Here is a 19,605-nt window from a genome sequence, read left to right on the forward strand (position 1 = left end):
TCGATAGATATGATACAAACCACTGCAGCGCAGTACCTGTAATACCTACAGCATGTTCTAATTGCTCTAATAGGATATTATGGTCGACAGTATCGAATGCTGCACTAAGGTCTAGCAGGACAAGCACAGAGATGAGTCCACTGTCAGAGGCCATAAGAAGATCATTTGTAACCTTCACTAAAGCTGTTTCTGTGCTGTGCTGAGCTCTGAAACCTGACTGAAACTCTTCAAATAAACCATTCCTCTGCAGATGATCTGTTAGCTGTTTGACAACTACTCTTTCAAGGATTTTTGATATGAAAGGAAGGTTGGAGATTGGCCTATAATTAGCTAAGACTGCTGGGTCTAGAGATGGCTTTTTGAGTAAAGGTTTAACTACAGCCAGCTTGTTAGTCCCGTGTCAGGTTGACGACCTGTTCACGGTGTACCCTGCCTCTCGCCCTGTGTAGCTTCCATCAAGTTTCATTGTTGCTAGAAAAATAGATGCTGTACTTTATGTCCTCCAATTGGGGAAATGTTCCTAGAAGGTACATAACACAACAGTATAATAAATTGGACACGAATGAAAAGCCAGAAATACAGAATACAAATGAGTGAATTGCTAAAAAAATATAAATTGACTGTTTAGAAAGACTCATTTATCATAAGTACCTGCTGTTCCCCAAAGAGAAAAATAAATAATATGACAACAGTTGGACACAGAACAAACCTCGAATCCCTGGATGATGCTGGAAGTACTGAATGCCCTGTACAAAATGTACTTTAGTCAAAATGTTGAATCTTTTTTTTGAACAAATACATTTGTGAGGAACAGTGTTTATTGACTGAGAGCTAATGAAGTGATGGGCCTCCTGAAAATAAATAAGGATTTTTGTCACCACTGTACACACAGATGGCTTACATAGCTGTGGAAAAGTAACACTCTTGAATATGTACGTGAGCAGGTTAAAGATCATAATCACTACTGTGAAGGATGGTATTATTAATGTAAAGGGCACCTAGATTAATTCGTTCGTTAATGATTATGTCCGAATATAATAACTTAACCACATAATTGTGCAAAGGAAGTAGTGATCTAAAGCCTCGGGGTGGGGGTGTTGAGAGGCATTAAACTATGTCCTTGTTCTATTGAGGCCAAATCCCTGAAGATGAAGTTATTTCACAATCACAGCCACTGTTATTTCACAGTGTGAGCCTATGGCACAAGAAAAAGCATCAACACAAAGACTACCCTGTTTGTTTTATGACATAGACTTAATATAGCCCAGTGGGTCTGCAGCTAATTTATTAAATGTCAAAAATAATCATCACAAAAAATACGGCATGACTAACAGCACCTTAATTTTGTTCCAAAATAAAGCTTTACTATAATGTAATAAATACAAAACACCAATTTTAAATTAGTACTTTAATTCCAAAAAACATTTGTTAAAATCTAAATCAGAACTCATCACACTGATCCTCCAGTTTCATTTTTTCACAGTTCATCCTAGGATGAAGATGCAGGGTTACTTGGATGCACACTTGGATGACGCTTCACACGTTTCTATGCTGCCCTCTGCAGGACAGACACTTTAAGGCAACATGACTTTACAAGTTCTGTTAACAGAGCAGGCAAAGCACTTCAGATGCATCATTTCTCTGAACCGAAGTGAAAGTTGTCACAGAACAGTAACTGGGATAAGACATTAACGTTGCTAACCAGAACTTTACTTTTAGAACATGCTTTAACATACAGCATGTGTTTCTAAGCAGCAGGTCAATCATAATGATTTCAAGGGTCATCTCATAAAACAGAGAAGCATCCTGAGACAAACTCTGACATGCATCTAATTAGAGAAAACACTAGGATTAAAGAATGCTACAGCAGTTCTTCACAGGCATCTTTATAGATTTAAAAAGAATTGTAAGATATCAAGTGGTTATTGAAAATTTTACTACAGAAGCTCTGAGAAGCCAGTCAGACAGAAATAAAGAAAAAATCCAGTGATTTTTAAAAGGGTGGTCTATTTCTTTTTTGTCACTCCTGTGTTAAAGCAACTCATTCTCCTTCCCAAGGCTTCAAATGCAGTCATTTTACACAATACGCACAAAGTGTCCGTTGGCATTGATGTACTGACACACTGATTATGGCATTAGTTGGTGGCTGTCGTTCCCAGCTTGTCACATAAGGATGAACAAACTACTCCTTTCACATCTGAATGTACGTGGTAAGTTTTATTCTTGAATGTAGAGTGTTAATGATGTGAAGGGTCATCTTGTAAAAAGTGTGATCATTCCATAGCAAGTAGTTTTTGATGGTTAGATGTAACCAGTGGGTGATAGCATTTAGAAAAAAAGCAAAAGCTTAGAAATGTATTTTCTTTTGAAATGTGAAGAAGGAAGTGGAAGACACCGAGCTCTGAAATGTGGCGCGAACTGCAGTCTCCTGGGTGACAAACTCGTGACTTCTTTCACATCCCCTTTAACCTCAGAAAGCGTATTTTGTCGCCCTTTAAAAGAGGACCCATTATGTCTCAGCACCTAATATTGCCTCAGCCAGTGCATAAAGGGACAGATGCCAAAAGGACACTTTATGGGTATCTCTGCAGCACTAGCAGTAGTGCTTTATCTGACACCTGTGAATGAGAATGTATTGATTTATGACTTAAGAACAGGCAGGAAAAAGAAAAAAAAAAGTGATATTCTATATTTAATATTATTCATATGGGAGAAGAGATGAAAGAAAACAGACTGTGTTAGAAGGTAAAACTGTTTTGGGGTTTTTGGGTTGTTTTTTTGTTTTTTTTAATCTGCCCCAAATTCACAATGTGTTTGTACAGTACGATTTTTGGTCAAGAGGTTGTCCCTGTGTTTTGAATGGAATATAAACTCTTATGTGAGAATGAGTGCAAAGAACAGTAACACTGATGACTGTATCAGATAAGAAAAGGTGGTGATTTAGACCCATTTTACTTCAAGTTAAACCCAACAAACCCCTAACGAGCTATGATGCATTTCTATCCAAAGGAAATTCATAAAAGTAATGTTAGAAATGTGCCAACACACAATGTAAGTGCCTCGTGTTTATACTAAATGCTGAAATTAACATGAGGGCCTTTAGTTTTATTTATAACATGGAATAGAGATACCTCTAGTGGCCAAAATTAGTACTGCAAAACACTTTCCCCCCCTGTAAAATAACAAATTAAGAAAGATTACTCTGGCAAAAGAAATTCCAATTAGTCAAATACAGGAGAGTTAAGACTTTAGATAATGTGCAAAGCCCTCAATTTGCCACGAGGGCTTCTGCACAAAACAGCCTCTATCTTCATTAGGATTTTTAACAGCCTCCTCCTCTGGTTCACACTTTCTCCACTAATTTCCTTCTCACTTAGAAAATGCAGCATTAGCAAGACTGGTCCTTATCTTCTCTTGATCTGAGAGTGAAATGCTAACAGAGGAACCAAGTAAAATACAAAATATCTGGTAAACGATAATGTAACTTTAACCTGCGAAAAGTCGATTTCCAGTTCTAAAATATAAATTAATCAACAAGGAAGATAACAAATAAATCAGTACCAAGAGTACAGCCCACATGGTTAACGTTGGTTGGAATGGTTATTATGGAATTACGTAACAGCTTGTTTAGTCATGCTTCAGTAATGGCTTTGGTATTTACTGTTACGGTCTATCAGAGTCACACTGAGGACAAGGCCGTGCTGGGTTTGTTTTTAAGCTTCATAAGTAGATTTTACAATTCTATAAATCCTAAACATGTCTTGGTATAATATGATAACAATCAACGGTTAGAAAAGGACTTATTTAAGCAACAATTCTTAATTCAATTATTACAATCACGTACCCATCTGTAGCTAAAATGATCATGGATATCCATTAATTTTATTATCTGTCATTCTAATAACCCATTACAGACCTTTTTGATTAAATCATTTCTAACTAATATCATATCATTAGTATTTATGGATAATCAGAAGAGGATTAGCTCCTTACTGGAAGTTGGTGCTCCAAATAAAAAAAACAATTTAACTACTAGCTGTAATGCAGAGGTAGAACTAAAGGAGAGGGAAAGCATACACAAGCCATAACAAACTGTGTGTGTCTTCCTTCCTTCCCTTCTTTCCTTTGATGAACAGCAGAGTGACTGTGGGTGTAGTGATAGGCAGTAAGGGTGGCTTAAGAGCGGCTGGTCAGAGGGCAATCAGGAGATGATACGAATGCCAAAGTGTTTCTTGAGCTGCTCAAGGAAGATGAAGGTGAGCACTGTGTGGGGAATCAAGCGGATTCCTGCAGGAACAAGTCCCTGTAAACAAAAGTTACCAAGAGATTACTATTTGCAAGTTTCCTCTAACAAATCTATTCAATTAGAGCTCCTACATGAGATTAGGCAATAAACTAAACAATGCTTTTAATATTTTATTTATTATTTTTGTAAGGGTATTTCTTTTTTCTTATTTTAATTTCATGGAGGTCACAGGTACAGATGAGGCTGTAGATGAAAAATAGCTTCTTGGTGATCTCAGTCATTTGCAGCAATCTTTATTCATCTTTGCTGCCCTGTTGAATAAACTAATACATAAAAATGTTGCAGTTTGTGTTTATGCACAATGCCAACGTCATCAACAATTATCTCCAGCAACAACAAGAATAAGCAGTACTGTAAAAGATTATCTGCCCCCGCATCCACCAGATCTCAGCAACATAATCAATACAAGGCCCTGAAATGATGAAATCCATGGAAGTACAGCAAGTAGAAACCTGAAAGTCTGTCATGTCTCTATATCCTCTGGTAGCAGCCATTGTTAACCTCAGCTGCTGTAGGTCAGTGGTTCCCAAACTGTGGCATGCGTACCACCGGTTGTACATGGGCTCCCTCTAGTGGTACGCGGGAAGTATCCCCCCAAAAAATAAGATTAAATAATATGCCATGTTCTGGCTGAGGGATTTCTGAAAAATTTAAAACGTAGACATTTCTGAGGTTGATAAAGTTTATTTCAGGTCATACAACCACCTCTAAAATGTTTGTTTTAAAAGAGAGTAAAATAACTGAAGTGATACATTTAGGTTTTAAATGTATTTTGTTTTGTGTGTCTTTTACCTTGTAAAATGCGAGTGGACCCAGTCTGGCTGTTTCTCGTAAGCAATGCATCACCCCCTGAAGACAGAGACATTAATTAAAACTGAACACCAGCAAATACCAGGATTAAGGGATGAAAGTATGAGAAATGAAAAAGTGATAATGAATGATCCACTCACTGTATACTCTCCTTTTGAATTCATCAGCCTCGTCTTCAGTACGTCTAGAGGCTGACACAGGAATGTAGCACAGCCTCCCTGCAAATGATGTAGATGCAGTTCATATGAGTGAAGATCAATCAACAAAAATGTGAGTGCAAAATGTCTGTGTGATCAGTTATCAAGATCGTGGTAGTCTTGAGAGCTTGGAAAAGGAAGCCACTGAACTCTAACTTGGTGAAGACACTTCACTTCTTGGATGAAGACATTTTGCATCTTAAGATAAAGGTTCGTTCAGTTTTAAAAACTGACAAAGTCCACTTACTTATTAAAGCTCTCAAGACTTTATACCAACTGAATTAGACTAAAATAAAACCAGATACTTACCGCAATGAAGCTGGAAAGAAAGTGTGTGAATATGTTATCTCCCATCATGCCTGTTCCTAACACCAGCTGCTTGGCTTGGTCATAACATGCCAACTACAGAAGAAGAAAATAAGAGGAAGAAAATGAGTGTTAGTGTAAAAAGAAATAATGTGCCCTTTCTGAATTTCCTACCACTTTCGAATTAAATAGTTGGCTGCAATTTGGATTATTTAAAACACTGTTTGCCCAAAAGATAGTGACATCCTAGAATTTAGTTTTACAAAAAACAAACAAACAAGTCCAAAATACAGTCAAAATGTACATTTTGAGTTTGGCTCCTCCTAGTGGTAGTACAAGAAAAAAAGACGATGTCAACAGGTGGGAGTGTTGAGTAAAAATATTAAGACAGCTGGCTGTAACAGTTACACAGCGATCAGTCATGCTTGGAGAATGCAATGTAACAAGCACTGCATGTTGTCAAAATATTCTTGCTTTCTTCTTACACTCTATACAACAGAAATGCTGCTTGATGTTTTGCTGCTGCAGACCTTCAATGATCTGTCTCGAACATAAAATGTACTTTATACTCATTTTCTGACTTACAGTTTACATTTTTCTGATTACACTTTTAGAATAATTAGACGTGAGCAGTTAGAACAGCGCTACATTGCTTTTTGAATGTTATTTAAGTGAGAGTTACAAACCTTTTCAGCCAGAAAAGAACAAATGGGGTCCACTGTATGACGAAATATCCTTTTTACCTTGTTACTTTTAATTAAAATCATTCAGAAATGTCTATGGTTGTGCTACTCTGACATTAGAATGCATGCAAATTGCTGGACAAAATTATTTCAAGTATCTAAACAACTATCAAACTTTTCATAGTTACCGATTTTGATTATTCCAACAATTTAAGTCATGTCTGAATAATTCATTTAAAATTTTTGATCAATTAAGCACCAATCTTAACAGTTTTTTTAGTCCCTTGACTGTGAAAGAATATTAATTAAATGCAGTGAAAATACATTTAAACTGAATTTCACATAATAGACTCTTCAGATCACGAATCGACTGAATGATTTTAAATACAAATAATGTCGTCTATCAGGAAATAAGAATATCACATCAATAACCCACCAATATTAAAATAAAAATTAAAATAAATGCAAATCGCCCATCATTGACCCGAGAACTATTAAGGTCTCTAACATTTTCAGACATTGTGATAATTGTTTAAAATTGGTATTGTTAAAAAAAAATACAGACAATGTTTCCTGATAGGAAATTGTAGCCTGCGAGCACATTTGTACTACCGTAACTTGCCTGTCCCACAGTAACCATTGCTCCTCTGCTGGAGGCCATGGAGGCTCCTGAAAAGAGTTTCCTGATGCCCTCTGCATGACAGGATAGAAATCAGAAGTCACACGTGATACCCGTGAGAGCTAAACATGAAGCTATAGTATATCCTATTTGGTATTTACCTTCTCTGAAGACTCTAAAAAGTCCATCAATGGCGTGTTTGTAGCTGGAGGAAAAAAAAAAAAAAAAGCATTAAATTAATAAAAAAAACATTCAAGCCGAACTTTTTAGACTATGAGTTACAACACTCACTTTCTCCTCAGTTCTGGTGGTAGTTTCATGTCATTCTGCATCCTAGGGACAAGCACATTTCATATATTCTGATTTCAATAACTAGTGATTGCAGTAATTTGGATACAGAACTGTAACTGTATGTTACCTGACATTCACCATGTCTGCAGGGGTCCCAACAAACCCACCAGTGAAACCTGTTGGCAGAGAAACCTTGTTGGAATGCGTGTTTGTGAAAGCCCGAGTTATAGAAAAAAGTAACAAAATATTTATGTGTGTGTGTGTGTGTGTGTGTGTGTGTGTGTGTGTGTGTGTGTGTGTTTTAACTCCATTAAACTTATAAACAGTTGGGTCCTTAGGTAACTGACCACTGACCCAAACTGTAAAAGCAGTTTTCTTCTGTTTCTCAGCGATTTCAAACAATAAAAGCTTTTCTCCTAATACATGTTCCAACCTCCAAAGGCTCCCAGCAGGACCTTCTGGTAAAAAGGCATGGGGCCCTGGTTCGTGCTGCCCATCATGTCCCTCACTGTTTCATAGATGGCAAATCTGGTGAGGGAATATGACATCTGACAAGAGAAAGAAAACAAAGAAAAAGACAAGAAGAGAAAGAATTCTTTATTTAATTATTGAAAATTTTGTATTCTGGTTCTTTCCCCCCTTTTTCTTTTCTGTTTTCTTTTGTAAATCGACTAGTACGTACGGACGGACGGACAGACCTACCTACCTAAAGCAAAGCAGTTTTAAAAGCAGCCTTTACATTAGTGAACTTTCATAAATTCTTCATTTATTATGTCCCAAGTAAAATAGTTCAAACCTTTAGTTTGTTTTGTTTTTTTCATTTTCAGGATTCACATAGGACTGATATCAGGCGAGTCAATCAGTAATCACATGGTCAGACCACCATTTAAGAGTTTTGACAGTACAGAGAGGTGCTAAGACCTGTGGGAAAATGATACTGACATCTCCATGAAGTTTGGCAGCAGAAGGAAGCATGAAGTCCTCTAAAGTCCTTCTGCTGATAAAACCATGAGCAACACCAGCAATGACATGGCACCCCAAACCACCACAGACTGCAGAAACTACACACTGGACTTCAAACACTTTAGATTCTGTCCCTCTGCACTTTCTCCAGACTGTATAACCTTGACATAAAACAAGGAAATAAAATGAAAATCACTTTCATCTAAAGAGGACTTTGGACCATTAAACCGAAATCCAGCTCTTTTTTCTTTATCCCAAGTAAGTTGTTTTTGACACTGTCTCTGGTTCAGGATGAACTGTAGCTCCATTCCTGAAGATGTTTGTTCGTGGTGGCCCTTGATGCATTGACACCAGACTCAGTCCACTCCTTCTGAAGCTTTTCCAAGTTCCTGAAATTACTTTTCCTGGCAATCCTCTCACGGTTGTGGTCATTCAGGCTGCTTGTTGACGTTTTGATACCACACTTTCCCCTTCTAGTCAACTTTCTATTGATCAATGCATCGACACAGCATTCTGCAGCCAGGCTTTGTCACCTTTGTCAACTGAACAACTCTCAAGTCAGCAGGTTTCCCATGACTGTGGCTGAATGTGATAGAGTGCACAGTACTACTACTGTTTAAATTTACACAAACTCTAAATAAAATACGCTAATAATTTGAGATAATTTGGATTTCTGATTTTTATGAGCCTCTATCCATAATAATTAAAGTTAAAACAAAAATATTTGAAATATTTCTCTTTATTTGTAATGGATACAGATATTATAGTTTATTTTACTTACATAAAACATTTTCAAAATTGTCTTGAACTTCATAATTACTAATTCATTTAAACATTTGGGTGTATTTGGTATGGCTTAGGTGCGTGCGCCTTTAATTACAGGGTGGTTGAGAGGAGAGTTTAGTTCACTTACGGTCTGACAGGATTAAACTTGAACAACCCTTTATTGACAACTCTTCGTTCTCACCGCGGTCACACCTCTGCAACATTTATAGACTTGCAATTCACCAGTGACGTATTTGATCATACCCTGCTGCAATAAACCAGTTATTTTATTCATCAACCACAGTTAACTTCACATAATAGTCAGCACTACAGTGTAGTAAGTTCAAATAGTAACATTTTTAATCTCAGTACTATGCATGTGCTACAGGTACCAAATTACATGCTTAAAGTAAATGTCTCACTCTGTTTTAGTGAGAGAAACAACCAATGAAGAAAACAACACACACAAACACACAGAATCCTATGGTATGCACACAGGCACCCATACCTGTCTACATAGTGAAGCAGATAGACCACTGTATAGAGCCAGGACTCCGTCGTTCTTCACCACATGAACAGCCATTCCAATCATCCTCTTCTTTACCTCCTGCTGCGTCTGTAAGTGTACCTGGACAGACAGTCATGAAGATCACACAGTAAATACACAGCAAATAATGAAGAAACTGATATAATGTGTGTCTATTGTGGCTGATACAGCAACCTCACGAACTTTTAGTTTTACAGAACAACTTGTACCACAAGGGGTGACTCTGTATAATCTGAATTCTCTGGTATTAGTAAAGCTCTAAAACACTCACCAAGCTCTGATGAGACAGTCGTAAGAGGAGGATAAGTCATGATAATACGTGCAATTTAGGCAATCATAAAGAAGTTTTCCAAATGTGTTACCAAGATATACTTGTTTTATTTTTCTTATCAGAGAAGGTCAATGGTCCAAAATGTGGCTTTAATCCTATGTTATTACCAAGATTACACCATGAAGGTCACTGAGCCTTCAAATGAAACTGTTGTCAGTGTCTACTGCAGTAAAATAGATGTATAAATAGTTATGATTCCTTGAGTCGCTTTTTTGTTTAATCACCATCCTGCTGGTTTACACTGACAGACTGTTTTTAAGCACAGTTCAATTCAAATGGGAAATTTAATATTCATTTCCTAGTTTTACTTTGGAGCTCTCAGTATCTCGTTTATCACAGCTTTTCAAAGTATCAGCAGTGACATGGAGAACTACTGACAGTCTGTACTGAATTCTGTTGGGTTGGGCTTAGGACTCTCTGTAAGACAGCCAAGTTCTTCCACCCCAAACTCTCTAATCCATGTCTTTGTGGACCTTGCTTTGTGCACTGGTGCGCAGTCATGTCTTGCTGTTCTAAACTCTCCCACAAAGTTGGGAGCATGAAATTCTCAAAATTGTCTCTTTATGGTGAAGCATTAACAATTTCTTTCACTGGAACTAAAGGGCCGAGCTCCACTCCTGAAAGGCAACCTCACACAATAATCCCCCTTCCGCCAAACTTTATACTTGACACAATGCAGTCAGACAAATACCGTTCTCCTAGCAGTAGCCAAACCCAGAGTTGTCCATCAGATTGCCAGATGGAGAAGAACGATTAGTCTCTCTCGAGAAAATATCTCCATTGCTCTAGAGTCCATTGGCAGCATGCTTTACATCACTCCATTCCATGCTGCTCGGCCAGGGAAACCCATTCCACAAAGCTCTCTACGCACTGTTCTTGAGCTAATCTGAGGGCCACATGAAGTTTGGAGGTCTGTAGCTATCGACTCTACAGAAAATGACAAACCTCTGTATACTATGCATCTCAGTATCCATTGATCTGGCTCTGTGATTTTATGTGACCTACCACTTTGTGGCCTGAGTTGGTGCAATTCCAAATAGCTTCCACTTTCTTACAATACCACTAAAAGTTGAACATGAAATATTTATTTTTTGACTGGACTTGTTCCACAGGTGGCAGCTTATCACTGTATCACCCTGGAAGTCTCTGAGCTCCTGAGAGCAACCCATTCTTTCACAACCGTTTGTAGAAGCAGTTTGCCTGACTAGGTGCTTGATTTTATACACCTGTGACCATGGAAGTGATTGGAACACCTGAATTCAATGACTTGTAAGTGAAAACTTTTGGTGTAGTATTGGGGTGTTAACTGCACAAGCACTACCCCGGCTTAAACTGAGTTAAACTGGACTCGACAACATTTTGCATGTTTCTGGAATCTTATTTTTATTATTTTAAGCATGGCTGCACTTGAGGAACTTTTCCATTCTGTTCCTTGTTTATGCCAACACTGCTGTACGTACTTTGTCCTCAGTGGTTACTATACTTAAGCTATCAGTGAACCAACACGCATTCACAAGCCAAGAAACACTTGTGCACACTCATCGTGTTGAAATATTACACCAGGATGAGGTGATAAGAGTCTGGCTAAATTATTGTCTTTTTAGGTGAGGTCAGAAAAATCTTGTTTAGCAACTCTCCAGTACAGGTTCAGAAAACAAAAAACAGTTTATCTGATGGTGTAATAGATCTCCTGATTAACACACATACAAAAAAAAGTATGCTGATAGGGCATGACCAGGCAGTTTTCTTATTTGACGTGGGTTTGGTGATACACGTCATTCCTAAATGCAGATGTCCTGCTGTTAACGTTTATGGAAATGTGGTTTGTTGGTATGCGTTGGCTTTGTAAGTTGCAAAGTCGCAAACTGCCTTAATGTTGGGTTACAAACTACAGAATAAACCCCCAGTTCTTTTGTGTATGATATGCACTAATTATAAGCGTATCCTTTCTTTTCTTTATCCAATGACAGCTCCCTACAAAACCTATAAAGTTGTTATTATGGTATTTAACTCGTGGGGGAATGAAGGTTATTACAGAGGAGTAAAGATGACATATTTAGGCTGCAGTGGAACACCGCTCAATGCTCTGAACAACAGACTGAATACTTTAAATCTGTTTTTATGCTAAAAGATAGCAAGACAAGCAGTGACAAGCAAACATGGAATGCGACTCACTTCAACCGTATATCAAAAGTAAACAGATTCAGTGAAATTCACTTTTGTTAAGTAAACAAACAATTCTCCCACATGGGATCCAATTCACTCTGACACAAAGAATAACAATGGAGCAAAACAGCACCACCATTAGCTTTCAGAACACACCCTTTCATTTCCACAACAAGGAAATAAGCTGCAATTACTTGCCCTCAGTTTATGGAAATAACCACAGTACTGTATACAACACAATAAAAACTTGCACAGTCACTCTATTGTCTCACAGTGAAATCACTTTGTTGTTCACTAATGTAGACTATCATGTTAGACAAGAATAGCTTGTCAGTAATAAATCTCAAAATCACCTTAAACTAACTAAAATCAGGTTACTAACAAAAACCCCACGGGGGACAAATGTTGACTACTTTTTTATCATTTCCCGAAAACTAGTCCTTGAGGCAACTTTTGTTTTGGTTTAGCACTATATAAATACAATTGAACTGAACTGAACAGAAGCATCTATAATTTATGTTTTAAATAATACTTTTAGAGGTCAAAGGTTCATCACTGTCATGAAAGGTGCCTTGATTTTTCCTCTGCCATAAACTTGTATTTTAATCTTTCCCATAATTTGTGTGCCAACTACGAAGATGAAGCTACACTTCAAAAACATCTCCAACCAGTTCACAAGCTAACACACATAGAGCACTTCATGGCATTTTTTGCAGTGGGGTAATTGCAAGCCTTAACTACATAATTACACACCACAGGACTTCCTGAGGACCAGTTGGCCTTATTAGGCTCACATGCTGCTTTTTTCTGTGCAATCAAAAGGGAGTAACATAAGAAAGAATTTGAGTAATCTGTTAGAGATGTACAAATTTACTTCTCCATGCAGCAATGTGACGAAATCAACAAGAGTGAACAAGCATGTCCCTGCAAACACTCACAGATCTGCATTCTCCACCAAGGAGAGTATGTGGCAAAAGTTTTTTTATTTTTTTATTTCTCAGTGTGATTTAAATTGCACTTAATCTATTGATATCCGAACATACATTCTCTTCCATTTATCCATTTCACACTTGGGGCAGCTGGAGCCTAACTCAGCTACCATAAAGCGAGAGGCGGGAGTATCCCCTGGACTTAATGCCACCCTGTGTAACACCACTTTTTTTTATAATTTTACTCAAGTAATCAACATGTTTTGCTAATTAGACCTGTATATCCTAGACTGGAAGTCTAGTCCCAACTTATCTTAATTCATAAGTCATATATGTGTCATGAGTGGGCCTGAACAATAACGCCACTCTTCTAAAATTTGTCATAAAAATAAAAAGTATAATTTATCCATTTACAAAACAATTAGCAGCCTGAGATAAATACAATTTCCAAAATATATTTCAGTTTTCCACATTTAATGAGACTACTGTCACTGCACAATGCTTACAGTTTACAGATGACAGGAACAAAAATCTTCACATGTAGTTTTTGTAGCTAATCAATAGTACGTTTTTATTTTAATCAAGCTTTTTAAATATTGTAATACTTGAATTTTCATCCCATTTTTACTCCTGTAATTAAGCCCAACATCTCCGCCGAAGGGTTAGCAGTACATTTAAATGAAACATTGGGGTAATCGATGCCTTCACTGCAGGTTTCACACTTTAAAGACTCGTTCGATGGGGCAAGCAATCCGACGGCCCAGTTCGGGCTCCCAGACCGGATGTTTAACACATCTGTCTTCGACCATGGTACCTCGAAGTCTGTCTGTCTTTAATAAAGGCTGAAGGTGTGCAGCTTTTGAAAGCACAGAATGATATCTGAAAACCACTCTGTGATGAGCTATTCGCGAATAACTAATATGTCATGTTCCCCAGTACTGCCTCTGGGAACAGCTGTACCCATGTGTCAAGGCCTGCACACGCGGCGGAAGGTTACTGTGCCCCTTACGCCGCTCACCTTAAGGAGATCCAGAGGATGCGTGCAGCAGGCGGCTCCACATGATGCCAGCCCACCGAAATACCACCGCGACATTCGTTTTTCAGTCATGCTACCAGGCTCTGCTTGTCCCGTGCAGATACAGCGGTTACTTCCTTCCTGTCAGTCCGACTCGACACGCTGTCCGGCTGCTAGGGTGGCTTCGTGGCCTGCTGGGAACAGCTGCTGTATCTCTGGTGGTCTAGAGGACACGGATAACCTCGTTAATCTTCAAACATTGCGATAAGGGCCTGCGCTAAGGACCGGGGACTTTGGCAGTATCGCGCACACTCGCGCCACATCTCTTCTGTGTTTTGGTCTCGAGCTGAAGCGTAATAGGAATCAGTAGTTCTCAAGAGAAGAGGAGCACAGCCAATTGTCAGTGAGGACGGCGGATCTGCCTACTGTCCCCGAGGGTCGAGATCCAAAGGTCGACAGCGGTATGAGAATGCTACAGCCCCCGACACAGCAAAAACTCACATAGCCCACTTTTGCATCTATGAACTGTCACGCTTTTTAAAGCGACAGGCGTCCTCTGCGCAGCTGCAAACAAGACGAAGTGTCGCACTGTCCCTTTAAGAAGACAACTGTCGACATTCTCACTCAAGCGGTAACGAGCCATGAAAAAAAAAGAGTTTGGTGATGGATACTGTTCATATAAGACAACGTTTTATCACGCGAGACCACTTCAGGTGATTAAAAAGTGTAATTTAGTCATGCAGGAGGGGGTAGCATGTCCAAACACGTGTCTCTGAATGGTTGTTTGGTGTTTGTTTGTTTTTCAGACAATTAAATATTAATATTTAGAGAAAGAATACGCTTAAAGGACTGTAAAATAAACGAAATATAAGTGAGGCGTAGTGTGGGTAATAGCAGGCCTTAACATAAATATTTAATCCCTAGACAGATAAATATTACCTTTGGTTACTTCACCCGTTGCCTACTGATGGTGGTCAGAGGGCTCGGTGGCGCCAGTGTCCGGCAGCCTCACCTCTGTCAGTGCGCCCCAGGGTGGCTGTGGCTACAATGTAGCTGCCATCACCAGTGTGTGAATGTGTGTGTGAATGGGTGGATGACTGGATATGTAAAGCGCTTTGGGGTCCTTAGGGACTAGTAAAGCGCTATATAAATACAGGCCATTTGGTTTTGTTAATTATTCCCATATATTCATATATTGAACATGAACATGATTTTTTAAAACATAATCTCCATTTCAGAATATATTTGTTTGTACAGGCACAGGAAAGAGCTTTGACAGTATGACAGTGACAGGGGATTTCTTTAAATCACCCTGTAATTCTTCAGCTAAGACACCTGAGTTAGAAAACACAGAGACTGCAGTCATTTTTACACGCGTGGGCAGCAGCAAACGCACCCTGCAACTGCACACTGCTGCCTGCGTTCCTTTATTTTATACATGTCTGTGTGTGTGTGTGTGTGTGTGTGTGTGTGTGTGTGTGTGTGTGTGTGTGTGTGTGTGTGTGTGTGTGTGTGTGTGTACAAAAATAACAACGTCACTCAGAATCAGCACACACTTAAGATTATAGTTTCACTTCTATAAAAAACATGCTCTGCAGACCTGTAGTTTCCTGTCTACACTTACCTACACTGTACAGAGTGTACTAAAAGCAACGGGTTATTTCCCTTTTCTACATCTGTTCTCAAAAAGAGGAAATGGTTCAGTAACTGAAAGAGTTCATCAAAAATTATTAGGTGAAAAAGTCACATAGACATTTAGATTGCTTAAACAACAGAAAAACACATTTCATGAAGCTGATCAAATTATATAAAAACAAAAATCTCTTGACAGACAGGGTTGTACATGCTTTGAGTCCATAACAGTCCATAACATAGAAAGACAACCACACATGCTACATGCTATTTAATGACTAATTGTAAAGATTTCCTTGCATTTAGCGTGTTGTTGTCAAATTCACTGGTGAGAACACTCTTAATGAATTACCTGTGGAGAGGTAATCATGACTGAGGCCACTCTAGCTTTGCAGCTTGATGTTTAACTTTTTATGCTGAGGCTCCAGAGCTGACCCCGAGTTCAGCAGAGAACTTATTCTTCTAGTCTCAAGAGAAAAGACGCTTAAGAAAGGTGTGAAAAAAGTTGACTAGAATTCAGGTAGTTTTCAGTTTTAAAATGACATTTTTTATGTTTACATTTCACCTTAACTGAATTTGACATGTAGATTGCTTAGTGATCAATAAAAAGAGCACATCTCATGAAGCTGATCACATTATATACAATTTTTCCTCTGACAAATTGTACCATATTGCAGCTGAGGGTGCTTGGAAATAATTAGACTGTGAATTATGTTGTGTCAAAACAAAAGCGATAAGGGTGACTGAAAATAAACTCACTGTTTGTTCCATTCCAAAAAGAAGAACTCCTCATCAATATATTGCCCAATTGCACAAAAGAGGCCTACCTTTAAAAAAAACTTTTTAACAAAAGTTCAATATGTTGCTGTGAGGGCAGCATAAAGGAAACACTACATAGAGACACATCTTCTCAGGTGATGTGTGCTTTGTTTCTTTCTGATGTAAAACTAAACAATGATCACATAACACATAATGACACCTAAACCGGTCCCAAAAGTAATATATAAAGGTTGTTGTTGGAATAGTGCATTGTTTCCTTACAGTTTACTTGTGCCCCCTTGTGTTTTCTGGGTGCTATTACTACTCAAAGTGCTTTAAGATCCAGCAGCATTTCATTCTTCTCTTACTCATACTCTGTATGGTTAAAACACACACACACACACACACACACACACACACGGTAGAACAAACATGCAGTAAATGGGAAATGGTTAACAAGAACAATGTGAGCCGAATGCTTAAATGATAATCTAGATTCTGCATAACGTTCAAGTTCAGACTGAAAAGACCTCAAAGGACAAATTTTGTTCTGTGTTCATAATCGGTGACATGTGAGGTAATCATTAACATATCATTGCAGCTGTCCTTCAGCGAGAATGTGTGTTGCTCTTGAGGCCATTTTTTTAAAGCAAACCCAGCTTGGATTTTTTTTTTATTAGATTAGGAAATGTTCAATGTGTGGTAAAGTCTTGACAATAAAGAGCACTGGGAATAGAATTTTGTGAACATCTTTTTCTGGGATGGTTACATTCAATACATGTTTACTCAGTTTCATTAGACATCAAATATGAACAGGACAACCAGCTGTTGTGATGGCAAACACATTTATTGTTGTGCATAGGTCATTACAATCCAAATAAAATAATTAATTAAAAACAATAGGAATAAAACAATTCTTAGTAAAGTATATTGTATTATATTCATTGCATTTGCTGACTTGACAGAAAAAAAATGCAGTATTAAAACACAATCAGAAAAAACACAAGTAAAAATGTATTTGTTTTATTACACTAAAATAGAAAAACTGTGTTTACTGGAAATAACATTTAGATCAATAATTATTACTAGTGGAAAAAGTCCCAACTGTCATCAAGCTATAAAATGTATATCTAATAATAGCAGACTAAAATGAAATTTAACAATTTCTTTGTGTGTGTTAAAAGTAAATGGCATTGCTCCAACTGCCCACACATATTTTCAGTGCAAACACCAGCTCACACAGCTACAATATGCACACTGGTCTTCTGTACACAGACAGCCCCCACACACACGCACAAACACAAGCAGAGGCTGATTGGAATCTGACAAATGTAAGTCACATGCATTAGTAAACATCTGCAATCCACCCACAACTCATTTCACTTTCTACTCTTTTAAAAAGCCCTTCTATCCATTTCCTTAGCAGCTTGTTCAAATTAGGATTAATTAGTTCTTTAAAACCTGAATCATGAAATAACTGCCAGAAATCTTTTTTTTTTTTTGATAATGGAGTGTTTGTTGAACTTTTAGACAAAATATATATAACATTATTTCAAATTTTAATCTGCATATATGAGTTTTAATTTGTATCACATTTGTTACATAAGCCATATTTTTGCAATTTAGTCATTAAATATTTGTCATGCAATTTATATCATTTTTGAGAGTAAAAAAGTCATAAGCCTTCCACCTTATTAAATAAACTTAATTTAACAAACCAAACTTAACTTTATAATACTATGAAACCTATTATGTTCTGAATATCCCCTTGTAGATAATGACCTTGCAGTTTCCAGAAACTTAAATAATGAAGTTGTGACCTCTGTATCTGTTCAAATACCCACTGGTTTCATACAAAGGATTTCTCTTGTTGCTTTACCTCTCCTGTTGCTACTGTTTGTTGGTCGTCTTTTGCTGGTCTTCCGATAATGGGCAGAGCTCTTGCTCCTGGTGGAGGAGAGCCGATGTGCAGCAGAGCTCCCCCCACCAGGAGCAGTATGCTGGCCCCCCAACCCAGGTACAATGCCGGCCCCAGTTCTCTTTTCAAAGGCGCAGCAACATTTGGATCATAGAAGTCCCTGATGATTGCATAGGCAGTTCCACAGATGGGTATCAAGTAGGCAAGCCCAGCCACAATGAAGAGCACCCCTGCTATCCTTTCCAGTCTTGCCTTGGAGTCCTGGTTATTGTCTCCCATGCAGTGAGTACACTTGGCTCCTGACACCCCGAGGATGATGGCCAGAAGACAGAGAAGTAAAGACAGAACTGCGAGGCTCCGGGCTGCTTGGGTAAACATAGGCAGTGCCAGGGTGGAGTCATAGGTCTTGCACTGGATCTGTCCTGTGGTCTGAGACAGACAGTTCATCCACAGTCCTTCCCACAACACCTGGGCAATGACTATCTCTCCACCTACGAATGCAGATACACGCCACAGAGGAGCAGCACACACCAGCGCCCCACAAACCCAACCCAGCAGAGCCAGCACCAAACCCATCAGCTGAAGACCTGTTGATGCCATTGTTGCTTATGAAACTTTAAAAAAAATACCCAAAAGTGATCTTTTCTTTGAAATACCCTGGTTCAGTTTTTTTCTTTTCTTCTCCACTATATTCCAGTCATTTAAAGGGATTTTAAGCTGTTTGTATGGGTCCCTTCAATTCAGTTCAGTTCAACTGAATTTTATTTATATAGCTCCAAATCACAACAGCAGTTGCCTCAAAGGCACTTCTTCTCCTCAGTGTGCTTTCTTTTTCTTCCAATAGGTATGCTGCAAAGATGAAATCAACTTCAGGAAATTAATTTCATAGAGACACATTTCAAATTTGCTAAGACATAAAGTAGTATCAGAAAATTTACACAGCAGTCAAAATGTAGTCCTTTCAATAACATATCTTACACAAATTTCAACACTTACTTTAATCTGTTATCCACAGACGATGTGATGGTTTGTTAATCATTTGTGTGTTTCTAGTTATGGAGAGTAGCCATATGATGCAAGTAGTTGATGTCTTTCTTCTGTTGTGACTGACCAGTTTGTCTCACACACAGAGATGTAGGAGGGCAGCAGTGTAATAGTGCATACTAAATACACACCACATACACAGAGCTGGTTATGCAAAAAATGAAATAACAGCACAAGGACACTAGGACACTTTGTTACAGACATTGTTGCTTGCTACTATGTTCTCATCTCTTTGAGCTTGAGTGGGCAGAATGAGGCGGAGGATGAAGTCAGGGAGTAGTTTGAAGCTTATTAGCATATGCCAAACTGACTATAGTGGGATAC

At 38.3% G+C, this 19,605-nt stretch overlaps 2 protein-coding genes across 2 annotated transcripts; both read right to left on the reverse strand.

The window, feature by feature from the left end:
* Nucleotides 1-1,393: 1,393 nt before the first annotated feature.
* Nucleotides 1,394-14,556, reverse strand: slc25a10b (solute carrier family 25 member 10b). The gene is made up of 11 exons (XM_085459984.1): nucleotides 13,932-14,556; nucleotides 9,449-9,568; nucleotides 7,646-7,760; nucleotides 7,340-7,388; nucleotides 7,213-7,254; nucleotides 7,083-7,126; nucleotides 6,925-6,995; nucleotides 5,623-5,715; nucleotides 5,257-5,334; nucleotides 5,099-5,155; nucleotides 1,394-4,303 (listed from the first exon to the last, which is right to left on the reverse strand). The coding sequence occupies exons 1-11, from the start codon at nucleotides 14,019-14,021 to the stop codon at nucleotides 4,202-4,204; spliced, it is 861 nt and encodes a 286-aa protein (XP_085316110.1). The 5' UTR covers nucleotides 14,022-14,556; the 3' UTR covers nucleotides 1,394-4,201.
* A 3,225-nt stretch (nucleotides 14,557-17,781) lies between these two features.
* Nucleotides 17,782-19,605, reverse strand: LOC146708215 (claudin-4-like). The gene is made up of 2 exons (XM_085459985.1): nucleotides 19,234-19,605; nucleotides 17,782-19,086 (listed from the first exon to the last, which is right to left on the reverse strand). The coding sequence occupies exon 2, from the start codon at nucleotides 18,835-18,837 to the stop codon at nucleotides 18,169-18,171; it is 669 nt and encodes a 222-aa protein (XP_085316111.1). The 5' UTR covers nucleotides 18,838-19,086; nucleotides 19,234-19,605; the 3' UTR covers nucleotides 17,782-18,168.

This window comes from Copadichromis virginalis, linkage group LG6 (genome assembly GCF_057382275.1).
Source record: "Copadichromis virginalis isolate Kocher_CV1m ecotype Utaka linkage group LG6, C_Virginalis_male_GT1.1, whole genome shotgun sequence".
Classification (NCBI taxonomy): domain Eukaryota; kingdom Metazoa; phylum Chordata; class Actinopteri; order Cichliformes; family Cichlidae; genus Copadichromis; species Copadichromis virginalis.

Excerpts from the sequence above, each read along its gene's own strand:
- slc25a10b (XM_085459984.1), bottom strand. The coding sequence starts at position 14,021 with ATGACTGAAAAACGAATGTCGCGGTGGTATTTCGGTGGGCTGGCATCA. Across the intron at positions 7,761-9,448 it reads CTGCTTCACTATGTAGACAG|ATGTCATATTCCCTCACCAG; the intron begins GTATGGGTGCCT and ends TTCTCTTGTCAG. Across the intron at positions 7,127-7,212 it reads CCACCAGAACTGAGGAGAAA|CTACAAACACGCCATTGATG; the intron begins GTGAGTGTTGTA and ends TTTTTCCTCCAG.
- LOC146708215 (XM_085459985.1), bottom strand. The coding sequence starts at position 18,837 with ATGGCATCAACAGGTCTTCAGCTGATGGGTTTGGTGCTGGCTCTGCTG.